The sequence below is a fragment of the Rhododendron vialii genome, chromosome 4a (assembly GCF_030253575.1).
Source record: "Rhododendron vialii isolate Sample 1 chromosome 4a, ASM3025357v1".
In the NCBI taxonomy this organism is placed as follows: Eukaryota; Viridiplantae; Streptophyta; class Magnoliopsida; order Ericales; family Ericaceae; genus Rhododendron; species Rhododendron vialii.
Genome location: NC_080560.1, coordinates 28,005,069 through 28,029,634, shown reverse-complemented (window position 1 = coordinate 28,029,634; position 24,566 = coordinate 28,005,069). Strand labels below are relative to the sequence as shown.

Here is a 24,566-nt window from a genome sequence, read left to right as displayed (position 1 = left end):
GCAAACATCGTAAGATTCTTATTCCTTTCTTGTATCTCGTACTAGGATTTCTTTGCTTTGATTCGTCCATTCCCTAGGGCTCCAATCGTACCCTTTTTCCAGATTTTTCTTTTTAAATCGGATATATCCATGGCGAAAAATGGTGAGAATCCCTTGAAACCCAGCAAGTTTAAGAGATTATGTGAAACCCCTACTGCCATGGCGGCATTTAGGACCGTATATAATATTCCAAACAATGTTGGTCTTGAACTCGCCCCCCTGGGTGCAGATAGAGACGGAGGTTCATGGGATAGAATGTGTATCCCCATAGTGGCCATTGTTGAGGGAGGAGTTCGATTTCCCCTTCACCCATTACTCCGTCAAAGCCTGAACTGGTATCGACTCACACCAATGCTGGTTTCGACCAATTTCTTTAGGTTAGTGATGGGAGTAGTGGCCTTGAATAGGATCTTGGGGACCCAACTGGGGATTTGGGACATCCAGTGGTGGTATAGCATCGTGCTAAACCCCGATTACAACACATATTATTTCAAGGTTAGGAAAGCAGACAAGCGTTTCATGCTCAATTTGCCAGACTCTGCTCGTGACCATGAGACTGATTTTCTCTACGTAACGGGAGCGTTCGAGCCAATAGGGGAGGACGGCCAAGTATTGGGTTTGCATTGCCCCCACATATGGGGCTATCCACGTATGCTCTTGCTTTTGACTCTGCAATTCTTTATTTTACTGCCTTCTCGTAGCTGTTCTAAGTGTCTAATTATAACTTCGAATTTTGATCTTGCAGCTGAAAACGCTAACAGGCATCCTAGACGAGAGCCGAGCTACGTCCGAACAGGAGACATCAACAGGATCCTAAAATACACAGGAGAACCTGGTACCCGAATAGCAGGTCGGGGTCATAACGCTGACGTGCTGCTGGGATACGACCCTTCGTATAGAGGGGTTATCGACAGAAGGCTTGCTCACCCTAGCACCAGCACTGCTTCTACCTCTACTGCTCCCCAACCACGCAATTCAAGACTGCAAGCTGGTGTTACTTTTGTCGGACAGCCAGGTGAAGTTGTTATTCCTGAAGGCGTACCTCAGACACGTGTGGTGCTCAGAAGATCTGCTGAACGAAGGCAAGTAATCCCCGAACAACTATCCATTCCCCTCTGCAATACTAGCCAGTCATCTTCCTCCGGATACTCTCGATCGCCTCCAACCCCAGGTACGATGACGCGCCAACCCATTGACCTCAGCTCTCTACTCGCTGTCTCCACACGGGGACGTGGTGCTGCCAGTAGGGTAGCATCAACAGGCGCGCCCCCCCCCCCCCCCCACCCACGATCACGTCGCAATAGAGGGGGATCAACACGATCTTCTTCTTCTCCTCGGGAACACGATAGTTCCTTTGAGGCCGTTGATGCTTATCGGGACAAACGTCCCAGGAGCGAAGAAACTGGAGATGCTGAAGCCTCTATTACTTTAGCTCCTTTGGAAACCCCAGGGCCGAGCATCCAAGTTTATCCAGATATCTGGGCCCCTCAACTCATGAGGGGGGACCGGCCCATGCACATCGGGGACAATGCCAGCTCCTCGGAAACGGCACTAGCCCTGGCACAGGGCCTTTCGCTGCCTGTGGATATGCAGAAAGAAACCTCGTCTCCCCCTGATCGGCTCGTATCCACTGGTCTCGTCAGTGGAATCAAGGTAACAAAAATTTCCTTTTTAAACCCTATCTTTGTTGTAGTAGTTTAGAAAATCTTTTAACTTACGTTTGGAATTTTTGTTAGTTCATACAAAAAATGGTAGTACTAGGCCAGAAGTTCCAAGAAGCTGAAGCCGAGAGAATTAGGCTTTTGAATGACAACACTAGGCTGCTCCGAACAGTCACAAAATTAGAGAGGGAGAGAGATAAAGCTAAAACAGATCTCTCTAAGACAAAAGGCAAGCTTGAGACCACGGAAGATAGCCTTCATCAAGCTTTGGCCGAGATTGTCAACACAAAAAAGGCTTCCTTTGAAGATGGTTATCAAAAGGGTTTTGACGCCACGATGGCCAGTTATGTGGAGCAGATGCCGGCCATTAAAAATCAGATCTGGACTGCCCGCTGGGAGGCTTGTCTAACAAAGGTAGGAGTTGCCGAGGATTCCCCCCTCTGAGTGGAGAATGATCTTCCAAGCCACCGAGCAGCTGCCCCTCAAGAGCATGATGGTTCCCCTACTGATGATGTCGATCAGCAGATTGATGACTTTGCAAATGCTGATGAAGAGATACAAGTTGAATCTCAAGTTGTTGAGCATTCATCTGCTCGTGAAGTGACCATCGAGACTGTCGTCCCAGAGGAGAGTGCTGCTGCTGATGGTGGTTCGGCTGGTAATGATGTTCTACTAGAGATTCAGAACCTAGATTGAATTGGCAGGCATCTAATCTTATTTTTTTTTATTTAAACAATTTAGCTGGTCCTATGTGACCATAGCATTTCAACCCTGCGTGGTACCAATACTGTCTCTTGTTGGGTAATATTTTGTTAATACAGGTATTCGGCCCCTTGTGGCAAAACTATATCATTTGCTCGGCGGACCTTTTTGTTTGCATATGTTCGGATGCAAACAGACTTTGTCAAAGTATTTCATACGTTTGATCTCTTTGTTTGCTCTCAATACTTAGCAAATCTTGTGAATCATCATTGCCTGTACTCTTTCACGTACTTTTTAGAAACAATCGTGATATGTGTCTAAGTTTCCCGTAATTTGAAGATCATACAAGTGTTTCATACTTGTATTTGTAAGTTCCACGTACTTTAAAAACATACAAGTGTTTCATACTTGTATTTGTAAGTTTCACGTACTTGTTTAAGTGTCTCGTACTAAAAAATATACAAGTGTTTCATACTTGTATTTATAAGTTTCACGTACTTTCATGTATAAGTGCCCGTTCCCTGCTCCCCAATACGAGCGAGGGAAATCAAGCCCGTAGTTCGTATTTTTAAGACAAAACGCCAAGAACACAATATTTATACTGCAAAAAGTGATTTTATTCATAATCTGTAAAACTCAAGAGGGCGTTATTCGTATCCCTTGCAACTGAAAATAATAAAATTAGAACAAGGAAATTATATTCGTAATTCCCACACAATCACGTAGTGTAAATCTAAAACAGAACTTAATGCTTCTAAACAAAGAATTTTCGTAGATTATGGACATTCCAAGGCCTTGGAATTGGATTACCATCCAGATCTGCCAATCGATAAGCCCCTATGCCTACAATCTCGGTCACTCGATACGGACCTTCCCAGTTGGCCCCCAGCTTACCTTCGTTGGACACCTTAGTGTTGCCGAGCACTTTTGGTAGTACGAGGTCTCCAACACCAAATTCTCAAGGATGAACGTGCCTATTATAGCTCTTCATCAACTGTTCCTGATAAGAAGCCAGATGGATCAAGGCCTTTTCCCGCCTCTCCTCGGCGAGATCAAGCTCAATTTCAAGGGCCCTGTCATTGCCCCCACTTTCGACTAGCGCGGTTCTATTGGTCGGAAGACCAACTTCCAGAGGTATAACAGCCTCTGTTCCATATGCCAGTGAATAGGGGGTCTCTCCCATAGACCTCCTAGGCGTTGTTCGGTGAGCCCACAGCATTAATGGTAACTCGTCAGGCCACTTCCCTTTAGCTTTGTCCAGCCTTTTCTTGATCCCGTCAAGGATAGTTTTATTAGACGCCTCTGCTTGCCCATTACTCTGAGGGTAGGCTGGGGTGGAATAATAATTTCGTATTCCATACTGGACACAAAAAGCCTTGAATTTCTTCTGAAATTGGGATCCATTGTCTGTGATCAATGACTAAGGGACCCCAAAGCGAGTGATGATGCTCTTCCATACGAACCTTTCTATCATAGGTTCAGTGATTTTGGCCAGTGGTTCTGCCTCAATCCACTTAGTAAAATAGTCTGTTGCAACTAGCAGGAATTTTCGATTCCTAGTTGCTTTGTGTAATGGACCCACGATGTCCATTCCCCATTGAGCAAACGGCCAGGGACTCGTCAAAGGCACCAGATCCTCGGTGGGTGTTCGAATCATTGGTGAGAATTTTAGACATTTCTCACAAATCTTTACATACACCTTTTCATCTTCCTACATGTGTGGCTACCAGTAGCCTTGGGTAATTGCTCGGTGGGCAATGGATCTGCCTCCAGCATGGCTCCCACATGTTCCCTCGTGGATTTCATGAAGAAACTTTTGCACCATCTCAGGATGTACGCATAGTAAATATGGTCCTGTAAAGGATTTTCTGTACAACTTACCCTCTGGGGACAGCCAAAACCTAGCAGATTTAATCTTTATCTTATGAGCCTCCTTTTTGTCAGAAGGGAGTATCTCGTCTCGTAAGAACTCCATGATTGGATCCATCCAACTTGGTCCTTGGTTCACGTTCAAGACCAAGTCTACACTCCTCCCAATGCTCGGCTCATTCAGATATTCGACTGCCACCTTCCTTTTGAACTCAGTTGGTACAGCTGCAGCCAACCAAGTTAATGAATCTGCATGAGCATTCTGTCCAGAACTTATCTGTTCAATATATACCCTTTCGAAGGTATCAAGCAAGTCCTTGGCTGCCTGTACGTAGGCCACCATCTTTTCACTTCGAGTTTCATATTCCCCGGACAGTTGATTGACCACAAGCTGTGAATCATAATACACCCTAACCCGTTCCGCTTTCAGGATTTTTGCACTCCTTAATCCAGCCAAGAATGCCTCATACTCAGCCACATTATTTGACGCGCTAAAACCAAGCCGAACAAATAATTCAATCAAAACTCCTTCAGGGGGAAAAAGGACAACCCCAATTCCTGAACCAGTATTACATGCTGATCCATCAACGAATAGCTTCCATTCCATAGGATCCTGTTTGGCTGATGGTTGATTCTTCACGGGTGATGTCTTAGTTGCCTGTTCCTTTCTCGTAGGAGGTAGGGGAGCCACTGTAGGAGAAAACTCCGCCACAAAATCAGCCAACACTTGGCCTTTGATTGCCGTGCGTGGCTGATAATCGATATCGTACTGGCTCAACTCGACGGACCATGTCGAGATCCTTCCCGAGAAGTCTGCTTTTCGTAGCAGTGATTTCAATGGAAACTCAGTGTAAATCACAACCTTGTGGCTTTGGAAGTAGTGTGGCAGTTTCCTTGTGGCTGTCTTAAGTGCCAGGACAAGTTTTTCTAAAGGCAGATATCTCGTCTCTGCATCTAGCAATGTCTTGCTAACATAATAAATAGGGATTTGTTCGATTCCTAAATCCCTCAACAGGACTGCACTTACTGCATGCTCGGAAACAACTAAGTACAGAATTAAAGACTCACCTGGCTATGGAGTTGATAAAAGCGGGGGCTCGGCCAGATACTTCTTCAGGTCCTGGAAGGCTTGTTCACACTCTGCTCCCCATTCAAATCCCTCCCTCTTTTTCAACAATTGAAAAAAGGGTCTGCATTTGTCACTTGACTTGCTGATAAATCTATTAAGTGCTGCAGCCATTCCAGTCAACCTCTGGACTTCTTTGGTGGTTTTGGGACTTTGTAGCCTTTGTAGGGCCGCAATTTGATCAGGGTTAGCCTCAATCCCTCTCATGGTCACCAAATGGCCCAGAAATTTTCCTGATCCAACTCCAAACGCACATTTCGAAGCGTTGAGTTTCAGTTTGTACTCCCTCAAGATTTCGAAAACTTCTTTCAAATCAGGTATATGCCCCTGTTTATCTCGATTTTTCACTACCATATCATCTATGTAAACTTCCATAGTCTTTCCAAGGAGCTTCTTGAACATGATAGTTGCAAGTCTTTGGTATGTTGCCCCAGCATTCTTTAGCCCAAACGGCATAACACTATAGCAGTACAACCCTCGTGGTGTGATAAATGAAGTCTTCTCTTGATCAGGCCCGTACATAGCAATCTGATGATATCCTCGATATGCATCAAGAAAACTCATTCGCTCGTAACCAGCGGTTGCGTCAACCAACTGGTCAATCCTTGGAAGAGGAAAACTATCTTTTGGACACGCCTTGTTTAGGTCCGTGAAGTCTACGCAGACACGCCACTTCCCATTCTTTTTCTTCACCACAACTGTGTTGGATAACCACTCTGGGTAGTAGACTTCACGTATTGCTTTAGCCTCCAGTAAACGATCAACCTCTTCAATTACTGCATCCACATGCTGCACGGCTGCCCTCCGTTTTTTCTGAATGATCGGCTTATGCTGAGGATCAACGTTTAAATGGTGACAAATCACACCTGCATCCACTCCAGGCATTTCCTCTGGTACCCATGCAAATACATCAACATATTCTTTCAAAAATCTTATTGATTCAGCCTTTTCCTCCGCTGGTAATGATTCTCCGATTAAGAAATATCTTTCAGGATCAGTCTCGTTGATCTGAATTTTCTCCAAGCCTTCAACCACCTTTTCAGCTGGACTTCTTCCAACATCCTCGATAGTTGGTTGATCTGGTATTTCTAATTTATGAACGTGGTGGGCCTTTGGGGCTCTTTTAATGATGGAGATTAAACATTGTTGGGCCACTTTCTGATTGTCTCTAAGTACCTCAACCCCATTCGATCCTGAGAATTTTACCATCTGGTGATAAGTTGAGGAAACTGTTCTCATCTTATGTAGCCATGTCCTCCCTATAATCGCGTTATAGGAAGAAGGGACATCGACAACTAAGAAATTTGTCCTCAACACCACTGATCCAGCCCAAACAGGTAGTGTTACCTTTCCAAGAGGCCAGATTGCTCCTGCACCGAACCCAATCAGAGGTGTTGTAGATTGCTCTAAGTCTGTTTGGGCCAGCCCCAGCTTCTTGAACGCATCGTAGTACAACACCTCTGTACAACTCCCTGAGTCCACTAGAATCCTCTCAATGTCATATTCCCCTACTCGTAGGGTTATGACCAAAGCATCATTGTGGGGTATTTGGACTTCTTCCAAGGCATCATCTGTGAATGCTATGCTTTCATTACACACATCATTCTCTCGCCCTCTCTTGTTTCAGAGTCGCATCACATGCTGATCGTGCTTGACTTGCCTTTGTAACAGCTTAACCTCATTTCTCGTATAAGGTGTGGCCAACCCATGTATCATATGGATTACTCCTTTAGGATTTTGCTCATAACCCAGTTCCATAGCTTTCCCTTTCTCCTTTGGATCCTCCTGGATAAATTCCTTGAGATAGCCCCGAGAGACCAGATCATCAAGGTGTCTCTTGTACATCTCGCAATCCTCAGTCATATGGCCCCAATCTTTATGTAACTGCAGTGCTGATTCGTAGCACATTTTGCATCCTTGTCTCCACCTAGACTCTGGGGCCATTTAAAATATGGCTGATTCTTTATTCGATAAAGAATCCTATAAATTGGTTCCTTCCAAACCGTAGTGATAGAAAAGAAAGATTTGGGGTCAGGAGCTTGCTTATCTTTGTACGGCTCTTTCTTAGCCTGCCCATACTCCCTTCTCTCTCTATAAGTTTTGGGCTCTGGCTTATCCACCTTTTTGACAGGTGTCTTCGGCTGCTCGACAACAGTCCTACCATCCTCACGGAGTATGTCATCCTCCATTCTGGCGTGTTGACTATTCGTTCCATCAATTTAGCCAGTGTGGCTACCGGATGTTTATTCAATGAGCAACGCAGCTCTCCCCGAACAGGCAAACCAGTCTTGAAGGTGGCAATTGCATACTCCTCACTGCAGCTTTCAATCTCGTTGAAAGTTTCCCAGTACTTTTTTGCATAATCCCTGATCTGCTCGTTTTCCTCCTGTTTCATGGTGGAAAGACTTTCAAAAGTCTTTGTGGCTTTTTTGCTTGTCAAGAACCGAGCAGTGAATTCCTCGGCCAACTGCCTCCATCCTCGTATGGATCGTGGGGCCAGTTTATGAAACCAGGCTAGAGCCACCTTGCCAAGACTGGAGGGGAACATCTTGCATAAGATGGCATCATCCCCCTCATGCATAAACATAGCTTATTGATAATGCTGTATGTGAGCCACGAGATCCGTATTTGTTTCGTAAAGTACGAACGTACCGTGCTTCACTCTGCTCGGCAACCTTAGGGCCTTTCGTGCTGCTTCTCGTGCAGTTACTGTCCCATCCTCGAGCTCCTTTGACTTGTAAGTCGTAGCCTTGACCCAATTAGCATCAGGTCTCTCGTACCTATCTCGATGGTGTTTCCTTGTTTCCTCCTCTTCTGGGGTGGAACTTCGGTCTCTGCTCCTCCTTTTTCGTGAAGAAGCCCTTCTCTCCGGTGTTCGGCTTTTACTTCTGCTTCTCCTTTTTCATGGAGAAGCTTCGTATCTCCCTTTGTTAGGACTCCTGCTCGTTCTCCTTCGTGAATGAGTCTGCTTATGGACTACCAGAGTCCGTCCGTCCTTCTGGGAATTCCTACGAGAAAGTCCAGAATCTTCTGGGTGCTCTCGTACCCGATGTAATTCCTGTATCTCGTACTCTCGTTTTCTAATTAAACGAGCATACTCCTCGATTTCCCTTCTCTTTTTATCGAGGACATCGTTATCATTGTGTATACTTCTTGAATGGGTGACTGACTCTTCTCTTCGATGAGACTTACTCCTTCTCGTGGAGCCAGTAGCAGTTTTATCTCCTTTTTCTCTAGAGTTATCCCCGTTTTGTCTACCAATGGGCTTTCTCGGAGCACCCGGTGGGGATTTATCTCTTCCCCCACCCAACTGGTCCTTTGGACTAAATGGAGTAACTGGATCTTCTTCCATCATGATTACTTTTCAGAAAAGTTGGTTCGTTTCCCACAGACGGTGCCAATTGTAGGGGGATGAAAACAATTGATGCTTCGGATCACCTTGGATTGCAACGGCTAATTCGTGCCTTTTCACCGGAACCCTAATTCGTCGTCGGAACCTTAGTCTGCAAAATAGACAAGGGGTGAGTGCACCTTTGCCTCTCGTGGCAAAGGCCCTCCGATGACAAAGTTAGTATCACGTACTAGAGAAACCCTAATTATCAGTAGGAAATATCGAATAATGCAATGTATTACATACCTTTTGCCTCTAGGTTTACCTCATATTTATAGATTTGCGTATGCTTGCTGCCCAAGCATCCCTGTTGCCATAGGATTCTCATCTCGTATAGGAAACCCAGGATATCAAGGGTTCTCGTTTCCTTTATCAGTTTAATAGAAAAGAGACCTACTCGGATTCTTTTCCATAAAGAGCCGAACATCCCATTCTCGTTGGGTATCTATTCTAGATCCTATATACTCGGGATCTCATTCCTTTACTGAATATCACTGTTCCGGAACCTTCTAGAACATTACTGCCATTTCACGTTTTAGAGTATCCTCGTTTCCTGTTCGGCTATCTTACTGCCGAACAGTCCACATGGACCAATGACCTTACATGCATCTGGTCCTTATCATTGTATTTGGACAAATGGCCTCTCATGCCTTTTATCTTTATCAGCCAAACAAACTGCATGGATCAATGACTTCCCATATCATTGGTCCATATCGCCGTTCACCATACTGCCCGGCGATAAGTCTTGTCATACTTTCCACGTGCTCCCAAACATCACGTGTTCGGCAACTAAATGTATCTGTTCGGGAATACCTCCCTATAAGCAATCAACCAACTTGGTCCTCCAGACAAACACCCAGGTACTTTGCTAATTTAAACTCTACTCATTACATCAAAGTAGACTTTTTTATGCTCTCTAATTAGTCCTCTAACCTGTGCTTCAGTACACCATTCATGTTGGTTTTTAGCTGCAATTAAACTACAATACAATGAGATGAAAGTGGTACGCTCTCTCGTTTCTTTCACGATAACATTCTTGCCTTCACACAAGCATTTGATCACTAACTATAATTCGGTAAACAAATCTCTGCAGCAAATTCCATCACTATTTCAACAATACATGTTTGTACCCAAGCAAGCAATTCTCACGATAAAGAGCGGCCAACGAAGTTACTGTGCCAAGATAGAAGACTTGATTATAACCATTGGTTGGCAGAACATAATCCTTGACCACACCTTTGGCAAGGGCTACACCGCACTCTTTGCATTAATTGGTCATCTAATGCTTGACATATTTATTTTTGATTGCGAAGGAAACTCAGTTCAGTATAATTGGAGCACAACCAAACCAGTCAAACATCTTAATGCACCATCGACCTGAGATTCCAATCAAATGTTCACCAAGGCCACTGGCGGTAAGTTTCAAGAACCCCAATTATTTACAACAACCATCACATGATTTACAGTTCTTAATTACTTGATGCATAAATATATAGCCAACTTGCTAATAGCATGTATGCCCCATCTATTTCGACAAATCAGTGCAGAATATCGATTTTGCAGGAAAATAACTCCAGCCAATTGGTCTGCAATGGTATTCCTTCCCCAATTAAGATAATGCTTAACCAAATCACAAATACCTGAACAATTTTTTACGCCCTTCTTACTCAGATTTAATTCATTCATGTAAACGAACTCTTTTGCACTTAGAAATTGTGCCCAACACTCCAAGAGCTAGCATACGTTGAAGGTCTAAACCAATTTACTATCAAAACCAAAGAACAGGCTTAATATATCTCGTACGTTGATGGCCGCCTACAAGGCTTGGGTTGGGAATCATTTGTGATAGATCATACCTTGAGCGAGACGATATAATTGTTTTTAGCTTGGATGTTGATCTAAATTTGGTAGCAATGGTGTTTGATCAAGATGGATGTGAGCGAACATTTTACTGGTACACCAATATTGAAGATGATGCAACGTCCTTCGATCAAGAAATGCAGTAACTCAACACCTCATTCCTAGAATCCTAACCTCCACATAATTGTCCTGTTCGTAACAACAATTTCACCAGTGCTTTCTTGTATTGTTCTAACTCCAGTACTCAACAATTTCAATACTGTATCCATGTATTGCGGTAATGCTACAAGCATACCAATACCGTACCTCCATCAACTGCTCTAAACACTTAATTATTACAAATTTGCCCTATCTCATTTTCGTGTCGTCATAACTCCTAAACCAACACAATTGTACTAACAACACTCCAGAACTTTCTTCGATGGATCAACTATTTAATACCATAACAACATTTATTAAACTCTTTCTCGCCTACAATAAATAGACATTAAAAAAGCTCTATAGTAGCACCCTAAACTTACCACCACACTATATGTTTTTACTCTCCTTCCTTGCAACAAATTACAATGGACATCAGACAATACGTATTTCACTGAAAGACATACAATACCATTTTGCGAATCTTTTCATTAGCAAAAGCTACCTTCCATCATATTGAAGCTCCAAAATCGCTCCACCACTCAATCATCTTTCCAGTCGGAAATTACCTCACTACAAAAAGATAATTACCTAAATTTTTTTGAATCAACCATAAAAGTTTTTGCAAAAACATTTTATCTGAAATACAAGCGTTTTCTTAGCTAATTTCATCACACTCAAAGTTTAATCCGCCTATTCTACTATTAATCGTAAGATAATCTGCAATCGCTGCCACCCATTTATTAAGTACACTTGTATTACAAAGAATCAAGCCAACTTTGGAGCGTTGTTGACAAATTACACATTCTACCCATTAGCAACAACCAATAAATCAATAATCACGTCACAAACATTTAACCAATCCCAATCAGGTGCACACCTCTGACAATCGACACTATCCCCACCTCTCCTTTTCCAGTAAAATTTCAATGATCTTAACCACTGAACGCACCTAGGACATGCCTTTAAGAGTGCCCGCAACAAGGAAACAAGAATTAATTAGGAAAGGCTTTATCCAAACAATTTAAAATTCAACATTTCAATAATCTCAATCGCTGAATGTGTTCAGCATGTGATTCCAACAGTATTGACGAGTAATTGAAAACAATTAAAACACCAGGAGAAGTTAAAAGCTAAAATAGAAGGGCCTGAAATGCTAGACGCTAAACAACCAAATACAAGCACCTTTTTGACATCACGTATGGAATATCAAGAAATTCAGAAAGCCCATATTAGTAATTTGGAAATGACCAAACAGTAGCTCTGTTCCACCATGAAACACGTGGGATGACGAAAATCGCATGAACCAGCTATATGCCGAGAATAATCCACAACAAAAGGGATAGATTGACAATATGTTAATCTCATCGCTCACACATACGCAAGCGTTCAATATTCCCTTAGCGAGCCCATGTATCCTTAAAATAGCTTTCTAATCACATTCAGCAGTTTAAGAAATTCAGATTTGATTAAAAAAAAAAAAAAAGAGGTGCTGACCAGAATCGGTTAAGGATCCCTAACCTGAACCAATATAAACACTTAATATTTCTCTCAAAGCCACATCCTACGATTTGCATGTCCAGTTCAGCCATTAATAACTTAAAATGGTAACATAACTAAACACAAGACTATTATTTCTTTAAACTAATATCATGGTTACTATAACACAAAACATCCAACACCACCTAACTAACCAACAAGCTCCCACAACACTGAACTCAACCATAAAGATTGCATGCTCAATTATTATCAATTGGACACGACTCAACCACGAGCGAATAAGTATCACAACCACACAGAACCCAACCACACATCAATTTCAACCCAATACAAGCAATACAATAAATTTAATACCCATTCTGCACCAAAATCGTTGAATTTTCAGTTCTCTCAGCCATTGGTTCATCTTCCATGGTGCTCACACTTGCCCTGTCATCTGTATCAATAGCACTCTCAACAGCCATGTATTGCTGTATTTCCTCATCGAGATACTTCATCAAAGGAAATTCTGGTCCCTTTGCCAGAACTTGATTCAACACCTGACATCCATCACCTGTTTCTTGTAATCGTCGCAACATAGCGCATAATTCTAGCTTAAGCTGCTGGTAAATAGCCTAAATCGAACCTTCACCGGCAGCAACACAAGGCAACCTTTCTTCCTCAGGTAACATTGGTATTCCTGTAACGTACCATGGCCGCCTGCTACCATCGGAAACGCTCTGTCCCTTGCATCATCGCTAACCTCTTCATAAACTCATTCTAACCAGGGAACCAAGAAACCAATATTATATATAATTTTGGTGCGCTATAAACCCGTTCCAAAGTTAGCTAGATCCGTAAATAAGCACAAGATATTGGCTGCGACATACCAACCAATGCCAACCAATAGAAGTACACTAAAATCACTGCGCACAATACTCCCTCCCTGCCGTAAAGTTTCACACTTTTAAAATTTTATCTAGTCCTACAAAAAGATTAACTATATCTTTTAATCCGTAGTATTTTTTATAAGCAATATAAATCTTGTTTGATAGATTTTAATTTTTTCTATTAAACAAAATTCCGGAAATCGTATAAACATTATAAATTGAAAGATGTATACAATTTTAAAATGGCAGATATTCTTGTAAATACTCAGAGAGGGAATATAATATTCAAGACTGATGGCACAATAATTGCGGTGACATCATGGATATCACCTCAAGATTTCCAAGTACATTCGAGCATTAAATGCAACATTTCTTCCTACCCTCGCCAATCATTCCTTCTCTTAACCCACACCAGTTCATATTCAGCCTAGTCTCCAGTGTTAGGAATAGCACACGATGTAAGCACATCCAATTATTAAACAACCAACCAGAGCTGCAACTACAAATTTCCAAGTGCAACAAATTCAAGACCGTCGATAACCCCCACAAAAACTATGGGACTGTCGATCATCCTCCGGCACTAGCTAACGCTACCAATCCCAACGTCAAGAATTATTAGCCAGCTTGATAAACGGCAGAGTGATTAATAATGACAAAACAAACATCAATAAACTGAACCAGAAATTCAGAGCAGAAGATCTTCTATACATCATCACCATCAAATCCACCCACAGTCGAGCATTAAATACAAGATTTCTTCCCACTCTTCGCTAGCATTCTCTCTCTTGGCAGACAAATTACATAAAGATTCACGCAAGTACACTAAATAACCCCATGCCAGCTCATCTTCACGTTTCAATCATTAGCAACACATAGCAAATCTAAACAACGTCACACATTAATGTTTGAAGGAAATTATTTACATACTCCTTAACCAATAAGAAATTGGTAAACCAAGTCACAGAGCTGAAACCGTCGATATCCAAGTCCAACAATTCCAAGTCGTCGATTATCCTCACGATCAACTTCGAGGCTCTCGATCACCCTCCCACGCCAACATACATTACTAATCCCAGCAAACACTAATGAACGGAGCAACAAATTCAGAGCAGAAGATCCTTTGTACATTCTCACCATCAAATCAACTTGACCTCAACAAACAAATTCCATGTCAGAACCTTCACTACCTTGCACAAAAACCCAAACAGTAAACCAAAGAACGAAAAAAATGATATGGAAGGAAAACATGGAAAGTCAGAAAACCCATTAAAGTAATAACAGGCCAAATCGGTGGTACACAAGAATGATGATATAATAATTGTCATGATGTCAGGAATATCACCGTAAGATTTTCCAACCATAGTCGAGCATTAAATAAAAGATTTCTTCCCACTCTTCCCTAACACTCTCTCTCTTAACAGACAAATTCCACAAAGATTCACGCAAGTACACTAAATCAACCCACACCAGCTCATTTTCACGTTTTAATCATTGGCAACACATAGCAAATCCAAACAACTTCACACATAAATGTTTCAAGGAAATTATTAGTCTACTCCTTAACCAATAAGAAATTGGTAAACCAAGTCCTAGAGCCGAAACCGTCGATATCCAAGTCCAACAATTCCAAGCAGTCGATTATCCTAACGATCAACTTCGAGGCTCTCGATCACCCTCCCACGCCAACAAACATTACTAATCCAAGCAAACACTAATGAACGGAGCAACAAATTCGGAGCAGAAGATCCTTTGTACATTCTCACCATCAAATCCACCTGACCTCAACAAACAAATTCCATGTCAGAACCTTCACTACCTTGCACAAAAATCCAAACAGTAAACCTAAGAACGAAAAAAAGGATATGGAAGGAAAACATGGAAAGTCAGAAAACCCATTAAAGTAATAACAGGCCAAATCGGTGGTACACAAGAATGATGGTATAATAACTGTCATGATGTCAGGAATATCACCGTAAAATTTTCCAACCATAGTCGAGCATTAAATACAAGATTTCTTCCCACTCTTCCCTAACACTCTCTTTCTTAATAGACAAATTCCACAAAGATTCATGCAAGTACACTAAATCAACCCACACCAGCTCATTTTCACGTTTCAATCATTGGCAACACATAGCAAATCCAAACAACTTCACACATAAATGTTTCAAGGAAATTATTAGTCTACTCCTTAACCAATAAGAAATTGATAAACCAAGTCCCAGAGCCGAAACCGTCAATATCCAAGTCCAACAATTCCAAGCAGTCGATTATCCTCACGATCAACTTCGAGGCTCTCGATCACCCTCCCACGCCAACAAACATTACTAATCCCAGCAAACACTAATGAACGGAGCAACAAATTCAAAGCAGAAGATCCTTTGTACATTCTCACCATCAAATCCACCTGACCTTAGCAAACAAATTCCATGTCACAAAGTTCATCGCTTGCTCGTACGGACATTGCCAATCCTCCTCTAGTGATCCCCAGTGGATATAACTCGCAGAGAGAGAGAGAGAGAGAGAGAGAGAGAGAGAGAGAGAGAGAGATAGATAGATAGATAGATAGATAGATAGATGATTAAAAAAATATAACGAGAAATTTGCCATTCAAGATTTGGCGAAAGAATTTAGATTCATTCAATATTTGGCAGAAGAAATCAATTCCAGAGATTTGTCATTCAATGTTTGGCACAAGAAATCAAATTTTACTCTGATTCATTGGGGAGATGCAGAGAAAGTATGTGCATGACTTTACCAAACCACCCCCACACAAAAACCCAAACAGTAAACCAAAGAAGGAAAAAAAGGATATGGAAGGAAAACATGGAAAGTCAGAAAACCCATTAAAGTAAAATAAAATCAACACCATCTGCACACCCCAATCTGCGGGATCCACCACTAATTGCATGCAAAACGGCCAAAACAACCCTGTACAAAACCATCCAACTTCACAACTTCACAGACACACGAGGGCAATCTTGGCACCACACAAAGTTCATCACTTACATGTACGGACAATGTCGATCCTCCTTTAGTGGCCCCGAGTGGATATCCAGCTGAAATCGTTCTTCTATAAGAAGCATGAATACGGATATGGAGATGGACAACGACAACGACACGGGATACGGTAGTTCTAATATATTGGGATAGATATTTAGCTGTAATTCATCTGAAAATTTCATTGCGACTAATAATTCTTCATAATTCTTACGGAAGCTGGCACCGAACAGATATGGACACGAGACACGAGTCACACGACAATTCTCTCTCTCTCTCTCTCTCTCTCTCTCTCTCTCTCACACACACACACACACACAATCGTGACAGTCCACCAGATTCACTCTTGAAGCAACAAACAAATTGTATTATGTGAACCAGACACTGCAACCTACTAGAACGGCAGCATTTTGAGCTGACCAAACCTCAGGAGCTGGAAGACTTTTTCACCAATACTCACACTTCTGCTCATTTCTGGTTCTTACTTAAATAACTCACGAAGTTTTTGGGCTCACGTCACCGTTAGTAAAATTCCGGGTACTACCGTGTTTATTCTTCCTTTCCCTTGGCTCTTCCCTCTTCTTAAACATGGCAACAGAAATAGCCTTAAGCCCTATGCGAATGATGAACAAAATGGAACTGCTGTAAACAACGCATGGAAACCTAGTTCATCTTCAAAAACTATTGCCCGCGTAGAGAAGTGCCATCCTCTATCGCCTATTAAAGTTAGAACAGAAGCTTCTCCAACAGTTGGCCATACTGTGAATGCTCTGCCAGCAACAAAGCAGGATCTAACTGAGAAAATAGAGGATGCCAATGCAGTAGCAGAAGCGAGGAAGAGGAGGAAGGAACTTACAAAGCTAAAGACCCTGAATTTCCGCCAGTTGAGTTGAGTTTGGGAAACAGAGGATTTGGTTTGTAAAAATGTGTAGGACTACTCAAAGGTTGAACACTCACCATTAAGGACATGGAAGAACTAGGAACTGGCTTGTAATAATGGGTTATTTGCCTATTTATCTACCTAGATGCCTTTCAGTTTGTTTTATATGGTGTTTGAACTTTGAACGATAGAATAGAATGTATGTATTTGTTGTTTGACACAGTTAGAGGTTTGAGCCTGATAGGAATTAAAGACTGAAGTTTTTGAGTTCTATGTAATTACTTTTGCGTTGTAGTAAATCAGTAAGAGGATTTTCAACGGAGAGAATGTTAAGTTTCGGGGATTTTGTATCTGTTTTTGAAATTTGTAACTGAGTAAAAGTATGCTCAGTTTCTTGAAGTTTCCATTTTTATGGGGCAACATTAGGAACTAGTAAATACTGCCTATGACTGAACTTTTCCGCAGATATCTTCTATAACCTTCCAATGACTCTGAACTTACCCCGCCAACATTAGATAACTTTGGCATAAATTTCGTGCTACTTATCAGATAATATGTGAGTCTTGGTTCTTCTTAGATGATGGGAATTCTTGCATAAGAAATGACCCATAAGTAAAGCTGTATTTGGACCTTGGAAGTGATCTAAGAAGAAAGTTAGACTAAACTTTTTATAGAGGTTGTAATAGTATTTTTTGACTGGATTGTCAAGGGAAAGAAAAGGAGTGAAAAAAGGTATTCATATCCAATCCTTCCACGAATCCAAGATAAAACTACATGCATAGGCGGAAGATATAGTGGAACAGAAGTTGTTAAAGTATCCACCTCAAAATCAATTGGCAATGAGGAAAGATGCCACCCCAGGCTCATGTACTAGTTTTAGAGGAGATAATTAACCAATATAGGACAACTCCAACACTCCCGCGCACGTGCAACCTGAGACTCGCACGTGGAGAGGTAAATAAACAATTCAGAACACTTGGGGCGCAACAAACAACCGTGCACTTATGGGACAAACAAGGGGGAACAAAGTCTCCTGAAAGCCCTAGCTTTGATATCATGTTAGAACATCCACCTAAAACCAACCAACAGAAGTGATAATACACTAGTTTTTGAGGTGACAATAAACGGATGTGAGACAAATTCCAACAGGAGTATTAGTAAGTCATTATAATGTCCAACTAGATTACAAGTTTGAAATAATTCAAGATAACTAAATTGAGATGTGGATATTGTCTCCACAGCCGTACCGACTCGGAAAGGTCAACGGCATATTGTTCTTGTAATAGAGAACTTTCAAATTAGAGGGAATCATTGCTATTGTAGTGTATATCAAGTGTACCAAAATAACTAATCTCTTGATTTAACAGTCTACTGCCATTCTCCATTTACTCATGTCTATGCTGTGCTTTGAAATTTGGATGCTTACATTTGTATCTATGAATAGAATCCAAGTTCTTGACGCTTATCGAGTCTATACTTCCAACAAACAAACAATGTGAAATAACAAGGTCAATCATGACCCTGAAGCTAAAAATCACTATACAGTGGCCTATACACAAGGATAGGACTTCTAACAATGTGTTCGTAAGAGTCGCTCCACTCTAACAATGCTGATAAGATCCAATCCGTATCCTTGATAAACTTCCCTTTCAACACAATCTTGAATGATCTCTTCTGGAGCAACCGACTGAAAGAAACAACTTTAGGAATGACGGTAACTTCAAGGCCTTCAGGCGAGCTCACCTTTGCTCTGTAGACCGAATTATTGTACCCTACATTAGTTACAGTCCGATAAAACACAGCTGAAATGATGGTGTTCGTGTTTAGGAGCTGGAAGTGCATGGAGGGGTAGTTCAGGCCATCGGTTCCTTTGGCAGCGGGAAAGGTGGAGCAGATGTATTGCTTTTTGCCGCCAGTGAGGAGGCGGATAGTGGTGCTGTTGTATCCTTGCTTGCATAGGAAACTAATGTAGGAGCTCTTGTTAATGTCGTAAATGAGGCCAGGGTCCAATGCTTTTGTTGGATTTACTTGGCCTGAGCCTGAGCCTAGTTCTGCTTCCTGCTGCTTGATCTTCATGCTTGTTGCTGAAGAAAATCAACAGAAAAATGATTACATGATGAGGGTGTTGTATAGGTTTCCTGATGGCACTTAACTCCATCCAGTCAAATAGCAGCCGACGTATTGCTTTTTCAACCCTCCAATACCGTTACACTCTGATATATCAGCGCTAAAAAAATTCCACACTTATTTACCCAAAAAATAAATAAATAAATTCCACACTTGTATTGGCCGATTCCTGATAAGTATCGCTTCGTCTCCAATTTCTCCCTCACTTAATGGCCCATACAGCCGATAATTGACCACTATGGCTGCTTGAAGTGTTTTGACACCAAAAATCTTTTCAAAAAATTTATGGCTGCTACACCCGATTACCACTATGTAGCATTCAGTATGCCTGCTATCTTTACAGAGTTGACGTTACGTGGTCCTCTATTGTTCTTTAAAACTTTGATAGGATCCCCTTAAAAAATGGTTACATGAGGAGGGCACTCTTTGGAAATAATTTCTCTCTCTCTAGCAAGGCTCTAACTAACTTTATTATCGTAGTCTGTAATCTCTAGCTTTCTTTTAGTCATAGGGATGCTATGCCCAGAGGAGGCTATACTTCTGGCACATCATTCAGTTCTGATTTTCTGAGTTCCATTTTGTAATGTTCCAAGTCAAACATCTTTTCGGAGTTGAATTCTTAAAATTCTGTATCTGACTGCCAATGCTTGACCTCTGACTGTGATGCAAAACTCATTGCTCATTTGTATTTCAGGTCGTGAAAAGGTCTACTCATTTCATTTGTTTGTGAAGGTTTCCTTTTCCATGATTTCAGAATTTACTTATAGTTTGTAATTTATTGAAGCCGTGGAAATTGTTACTTGTGAATTTTGAATAACAAAAATTCCTGAAGTCACAATTGCTTAGCATGCACAAGTTCTGTGCACGTAAGAGTCATACCTGTGGTCATAAGAGCAGACTTAATGGCAGCAGGCGACCACTCTGGGTGGAAGCTCTTGACATAGGCAGCAGCCCCTGTGACATGGGGGCAAGCCATTGACGTTCCTGAAAGTATGTCAAATTTGAAAAACCGGTTGTCGCCATTGATCCCCGTAAGAGACGACAATTCTGAATATGCAGCTAGTATGCTCAGTCCTGGAGCAGCTATGTCAGGCTGTCCGGGAAAACTCAATTAGGAGAGAGAGAGAGAGAGAGAGAGAGAGATTGGTACCTTGAGGATGTTGGGAGTGATTGACTGTGGTCCTCTAGATGAGAAAGAAGCCACGAAAGGGGCATTCATGTGAACAGTTCTCGACTTGTATATGACAGCTTTGGCTGTTCTGTATATTGCCATAGCTATATTAGCATTCAGTCATTGCACTATTGAATATTAAAAGTACTTGGTAAGGCTATGATTATTCCATTGGGTTGGTGAAGAGGCAATGATTCCTACAGGTACTAATACACAAACCGCTTGAGGACGTATCTAAGAGGTCACAACCAGAAAACTGGTTCAGGCATACAGTCTTGACTAATGCAAAAGGGTTACATTTTTCATGTGCTCTTTCTCATGTGAACAACTGCACGCTCAATATGCTTGTAGACGACAGGCGTTCGGACAGAAATTTGGTCAGAGTCCTCCTCCTTAATACAAGCCACATCTCGCTAAATTCTTGTTTTTATCATATCCAAGATCCAAACATACTTATCGCACTTATTGACATCCAGAAAAATTGCGAAGTTTAAGAGCAAGAAGCAGCACCCAAACAAAAAAACCATACAACAGTTATGGAGAAGAATGATTATGCTAAGGAGTGACTAAACTGCCTGACTGCAATCACCGATAAGATGTTGACTGTATGAAAGCTAAAAATACTTACTTAAATGTGGAGAATCTTAGTTTCTATAGAGCTCCAAACCCAAAAGCTAGCGCAGGAAAAGATCAAGAACGGGAAATCGGAAAAATATGAAGATCAACTGCAAGGTCTCGTGTGAGGGAATTTTTTTTGTAGCAGTGAATACCTATACCACATGTAGCTTTTTCACCAAGGTACTTTAAAAATCACTGAGTTCTTAAATACCAAGAAAGTTATGCGTATGTATATGACAGATTCAAAGATAGGTTGATTTAAGCCACAAACGCACCACATTTCCTAGGCAGAATCTGTTCCATAAATTTCACTTTCTACAGAAGTTTCCAATTTCCCATTTTACGTGGGTAGTGTAGTTTTTCATCGAAAGAAAACAGTGAAACAAACGTACTTAGTGGAGTTGATATAGCGGTTGATCCTTGATCCATCTCTAGCTGCGGTGGTGGTTGCTGGAGCAACGTAGAGGAAAGCAATGTCCGATTCCTCATCCGCTGACATAATTACTCCAGACCCACCTAAGTTTTTAATGGTGGAATCCTGACCACCGACTCCAAGACAATAGATGATCTTCCCCTTCACCTTGCTCTGGCTCATTGTCCCCCATTCACAAGCACTGCACCCAACCATTATACACATACAAGTAGTAATTACTAGCAAATCAAGAAACGAAAAAAAAAAAACTGATAGGCAGAATATGTGGGGGGGATGACAGAACTACGATTTCATCTCTGGGGTCTGTATCATGAACAGAGAGGGAACTACCACTTTGCAATACAAGAATTTTGTGATTTATGGGGACTAATGAAGTAAACAAAGAGACAGGAATATTCAGAATGGATGATAAATATATACATTAGTCGTGGGAACACAAATAAGGTACGAGTATTGAGCAAAACTTATGCCAAAGTAGCCTCTTGTATCAAATCTCAGTTATTTGTATCGAATAGGTATATCAATTGGTAAGATAAGTGAAACTTTGAGCAAAATTGATCTGAATAATATACCCACACTGGCAAACTTAGGGATCATGACAATAAAATAAGTCAGGTAGTTTTAGACAAGGAAAATGTTATTCTTTGAAAAAAAGAAAGTTACAAAGATGACTGTGACAATTTTAGTATCTCTTAATTTGCAACGGTTAAATCAAAATCTGCCAATCACATGATATCGTAACGACAATTCTAAAGAGTTACGAAATATCTTTTAACATGAAATGATTAAACCCAAGTCTGCCACATCGATCGGGTATGATTTTTTGTTGGTCGTATGTTACATAGATACACGTAGTTGGGAATTTGTATATACCTTGCATTTCCATATTGTTGTCCACTGATATTTGCAGCTTGGGCACCACTGATCAGAGGATACATTTGTTTTTTTGGTGAGAATGTGTTGATGGATATTCCCTGCAGTAAAAAAGTTATAAGATTAGTCATAATGGCTAAGCAAGAAACTCACAGAGTTCACGTATTAAATTAACCAAAAACAGCTCTTGCAGCTGGCCTCCCTAATTTTGATGTAATAGTACTCTTCACTTAACTAGAGGAAGGAAACTTGTAAAAAGTCATAAAGCGAGAATAAAGAAATTTTTGCTTTGTTAAATTAGATACATGTTCCTTAAAAGTAATTATTTTTTGTGAAAAAATCTGAAGAAGATAAGAATGAGAAATTCTAAAAAGAAATGGGCCAAATGGTCCATATGCCAAATTTGCACGCATGCTCATAGGCTTTGAGTGCAGAAATAACTTCCATTCTTTACACTAAATGTGCACCGCATATTTCAAATATTTCTTTTGTAAGCTATTTTGCATTGAAAAAGAACAACCGATAATAGCCTTGCACCCCAGATCACACATACCAGCTCATGAACTCTAACCTACCTCAACTAAACAAGAGAAACACATGCTCAAGACGGTCTAACAAAAACCAGCATGTAGCCAATAAGCCAGATAGCTAAGACTTAAGCCACTACCTAAAATTCAGCTCATACTACTATGAGAAACTAGGAAAATAATCCCAAGCACAAATGCAAGATCTGATATCCACAATAATATCACTAACCAAACCAGAATTGTCACATTGTTTGTGTTGGAAAACTCCAAGTTCCTTTCCCCCCAAATGAGATACATTGTTGCAGATAGGGACAGCTGCAGAAGTAAGAACTGTGCACTTAGCCGAATCCCTTTTGCTAACTAACCAGACTAACTCATGCCTCCTAGCCACAAGCTCAGATGATCTAATAGCCTTCAAACTAAGTTGGAGGAGTTAATTCTCTCCATTCTGTTTAAGGGTCCATTTAACTGTGTCCTCCAGGTTAACATTAAGAATAAAATCCACTGGAGTTCAACTACTTATCAAGGAACACCATGCCCTTGACAAAGCTCAATCAAGAAAACGGATTACGTTAGCCGACCCCAATTGAATGGGACTTAAAGCTCGGGTTGTTTTGTTAACCAAGTATATGCTTCTAGGCCATAACCATCCCTCATTGTCAATGGCAGAACTGACATTATCTGCTGCTATATACAGCATATCGAAGACCAACCGCTCTTTCCCCATAGTGGCTCTATAGGAAGCCAGTTCTCAATCCAAAGAAAAGTTGATTCAATCCTGACCTCAAAGCCCATGATGAATATGAGGAAGTAGACTGTGCCAAAAACTGTGGTGTTTTATGACATAAGTATGATTCCACTTGATCCATAAACAAACTGCTTTCTTACATACAACCCTTTAATGCCTACACATTGAAGCTTTATTCCAGGACACAGATATCAGTCCATTTGATTTTTTTGCCCCAGTTATTAATTTGCAGCCCAGATAAGAATGTCAAAATAAAGTAGGAGTAACTTTCTATTGAATAACCTGATACACATGATCCATTTCCTCTTTTGGGACAATAGCTATAAAGGGTGTATAAAAGCCAACTATTTTTTAGATTTTGAACATGGAGTGTAAATTATAGATATTCAGAGTATATGGATAATAATACGCAGAATATATTTTGTAGATGATTGGTGTAAAGCTGTATGGAGAATACAAAAAGCTCATCCGAAGATAATTTTTGGATTCTGAATTCTCTAGTTCATTTTTCGCTCCTCCCAAATGCTCAAAAAATGCCGATGAAAAAAATGCTCAAAATGCAAAAATGAAAAATAAAGTAACATGAAAAGTGGGTGGCCAAGCACCCCCAAGTCTATGAGTGGTAAGCGCAGAAATCTAGCTTAGTAGGAGCATATTAATAATCATAATCATGAAAACTTTCTTAGTCAACCACAGTAAAATCATACTAAATTAACATATTCATTACTAATTACAAAAATTTATAAGGCATATTCTTCATTAAAGTCTTTGAAATTAAAGAAGTACAAAATATTAGACAAAGTTTTAGAAGTATGTTTTAATATTAACATCGGGATGGGTTTTTTATTTTTTATTAGTGACTTTCTTTCAAGTACTTCGCATCGATCCGATACCATTTGATTTGATATGATTTGGAAATGCATTAAGTTTGTAAAAAACAAGTGTCCAATACTGGATTACAACTCATGTAACACAATAATACGAAGCATAATGCATTTTGAAATCATATCAAATGGTATTGGATCAATGTAATTTGA

General features: G+C 40.8%; 1 protein-coding gene across 1 annotated transcript in view; it reads right to left on the bottom strand.

The window, feature by feature from the left end:
* Positions 1-18,390: 18,390 nt before the first annotated feature.
* LOC131322310 (subtilisin-like protease SBT4.15) overlaps positions 18,391-24,566 on the bottom strand; it is a 36,026-nt gene continuing 29,850 nt past the window's right edge. The window contains exons 8-12 of the mRNA XM_058353582.1: positions 22,255-22,355; positions 21,341-21,562; positions 20,310-20,418; positions 20,039-20,252; positions 18,391-19,116 (exon numbers count right to left, since the gene is read on the bottom strand). Of these exons, the coding sequence (XP_058209565.1) occupies positions 18,560-19,116; positions 20,039-20,252; positions 20,310-20,418; positions 21,341-21,562; positions 22,255-22,355 (1,203 nt within the window). The 3' untranslated portion in view covers positions 18,391-18,559. The remainder of the gene's footprint in view (positions 19,117-20,038; positions 20,253-20,309; positions 20,419-21,340; positions 21,563-22,254; positions 22,356-24,566) is intronic.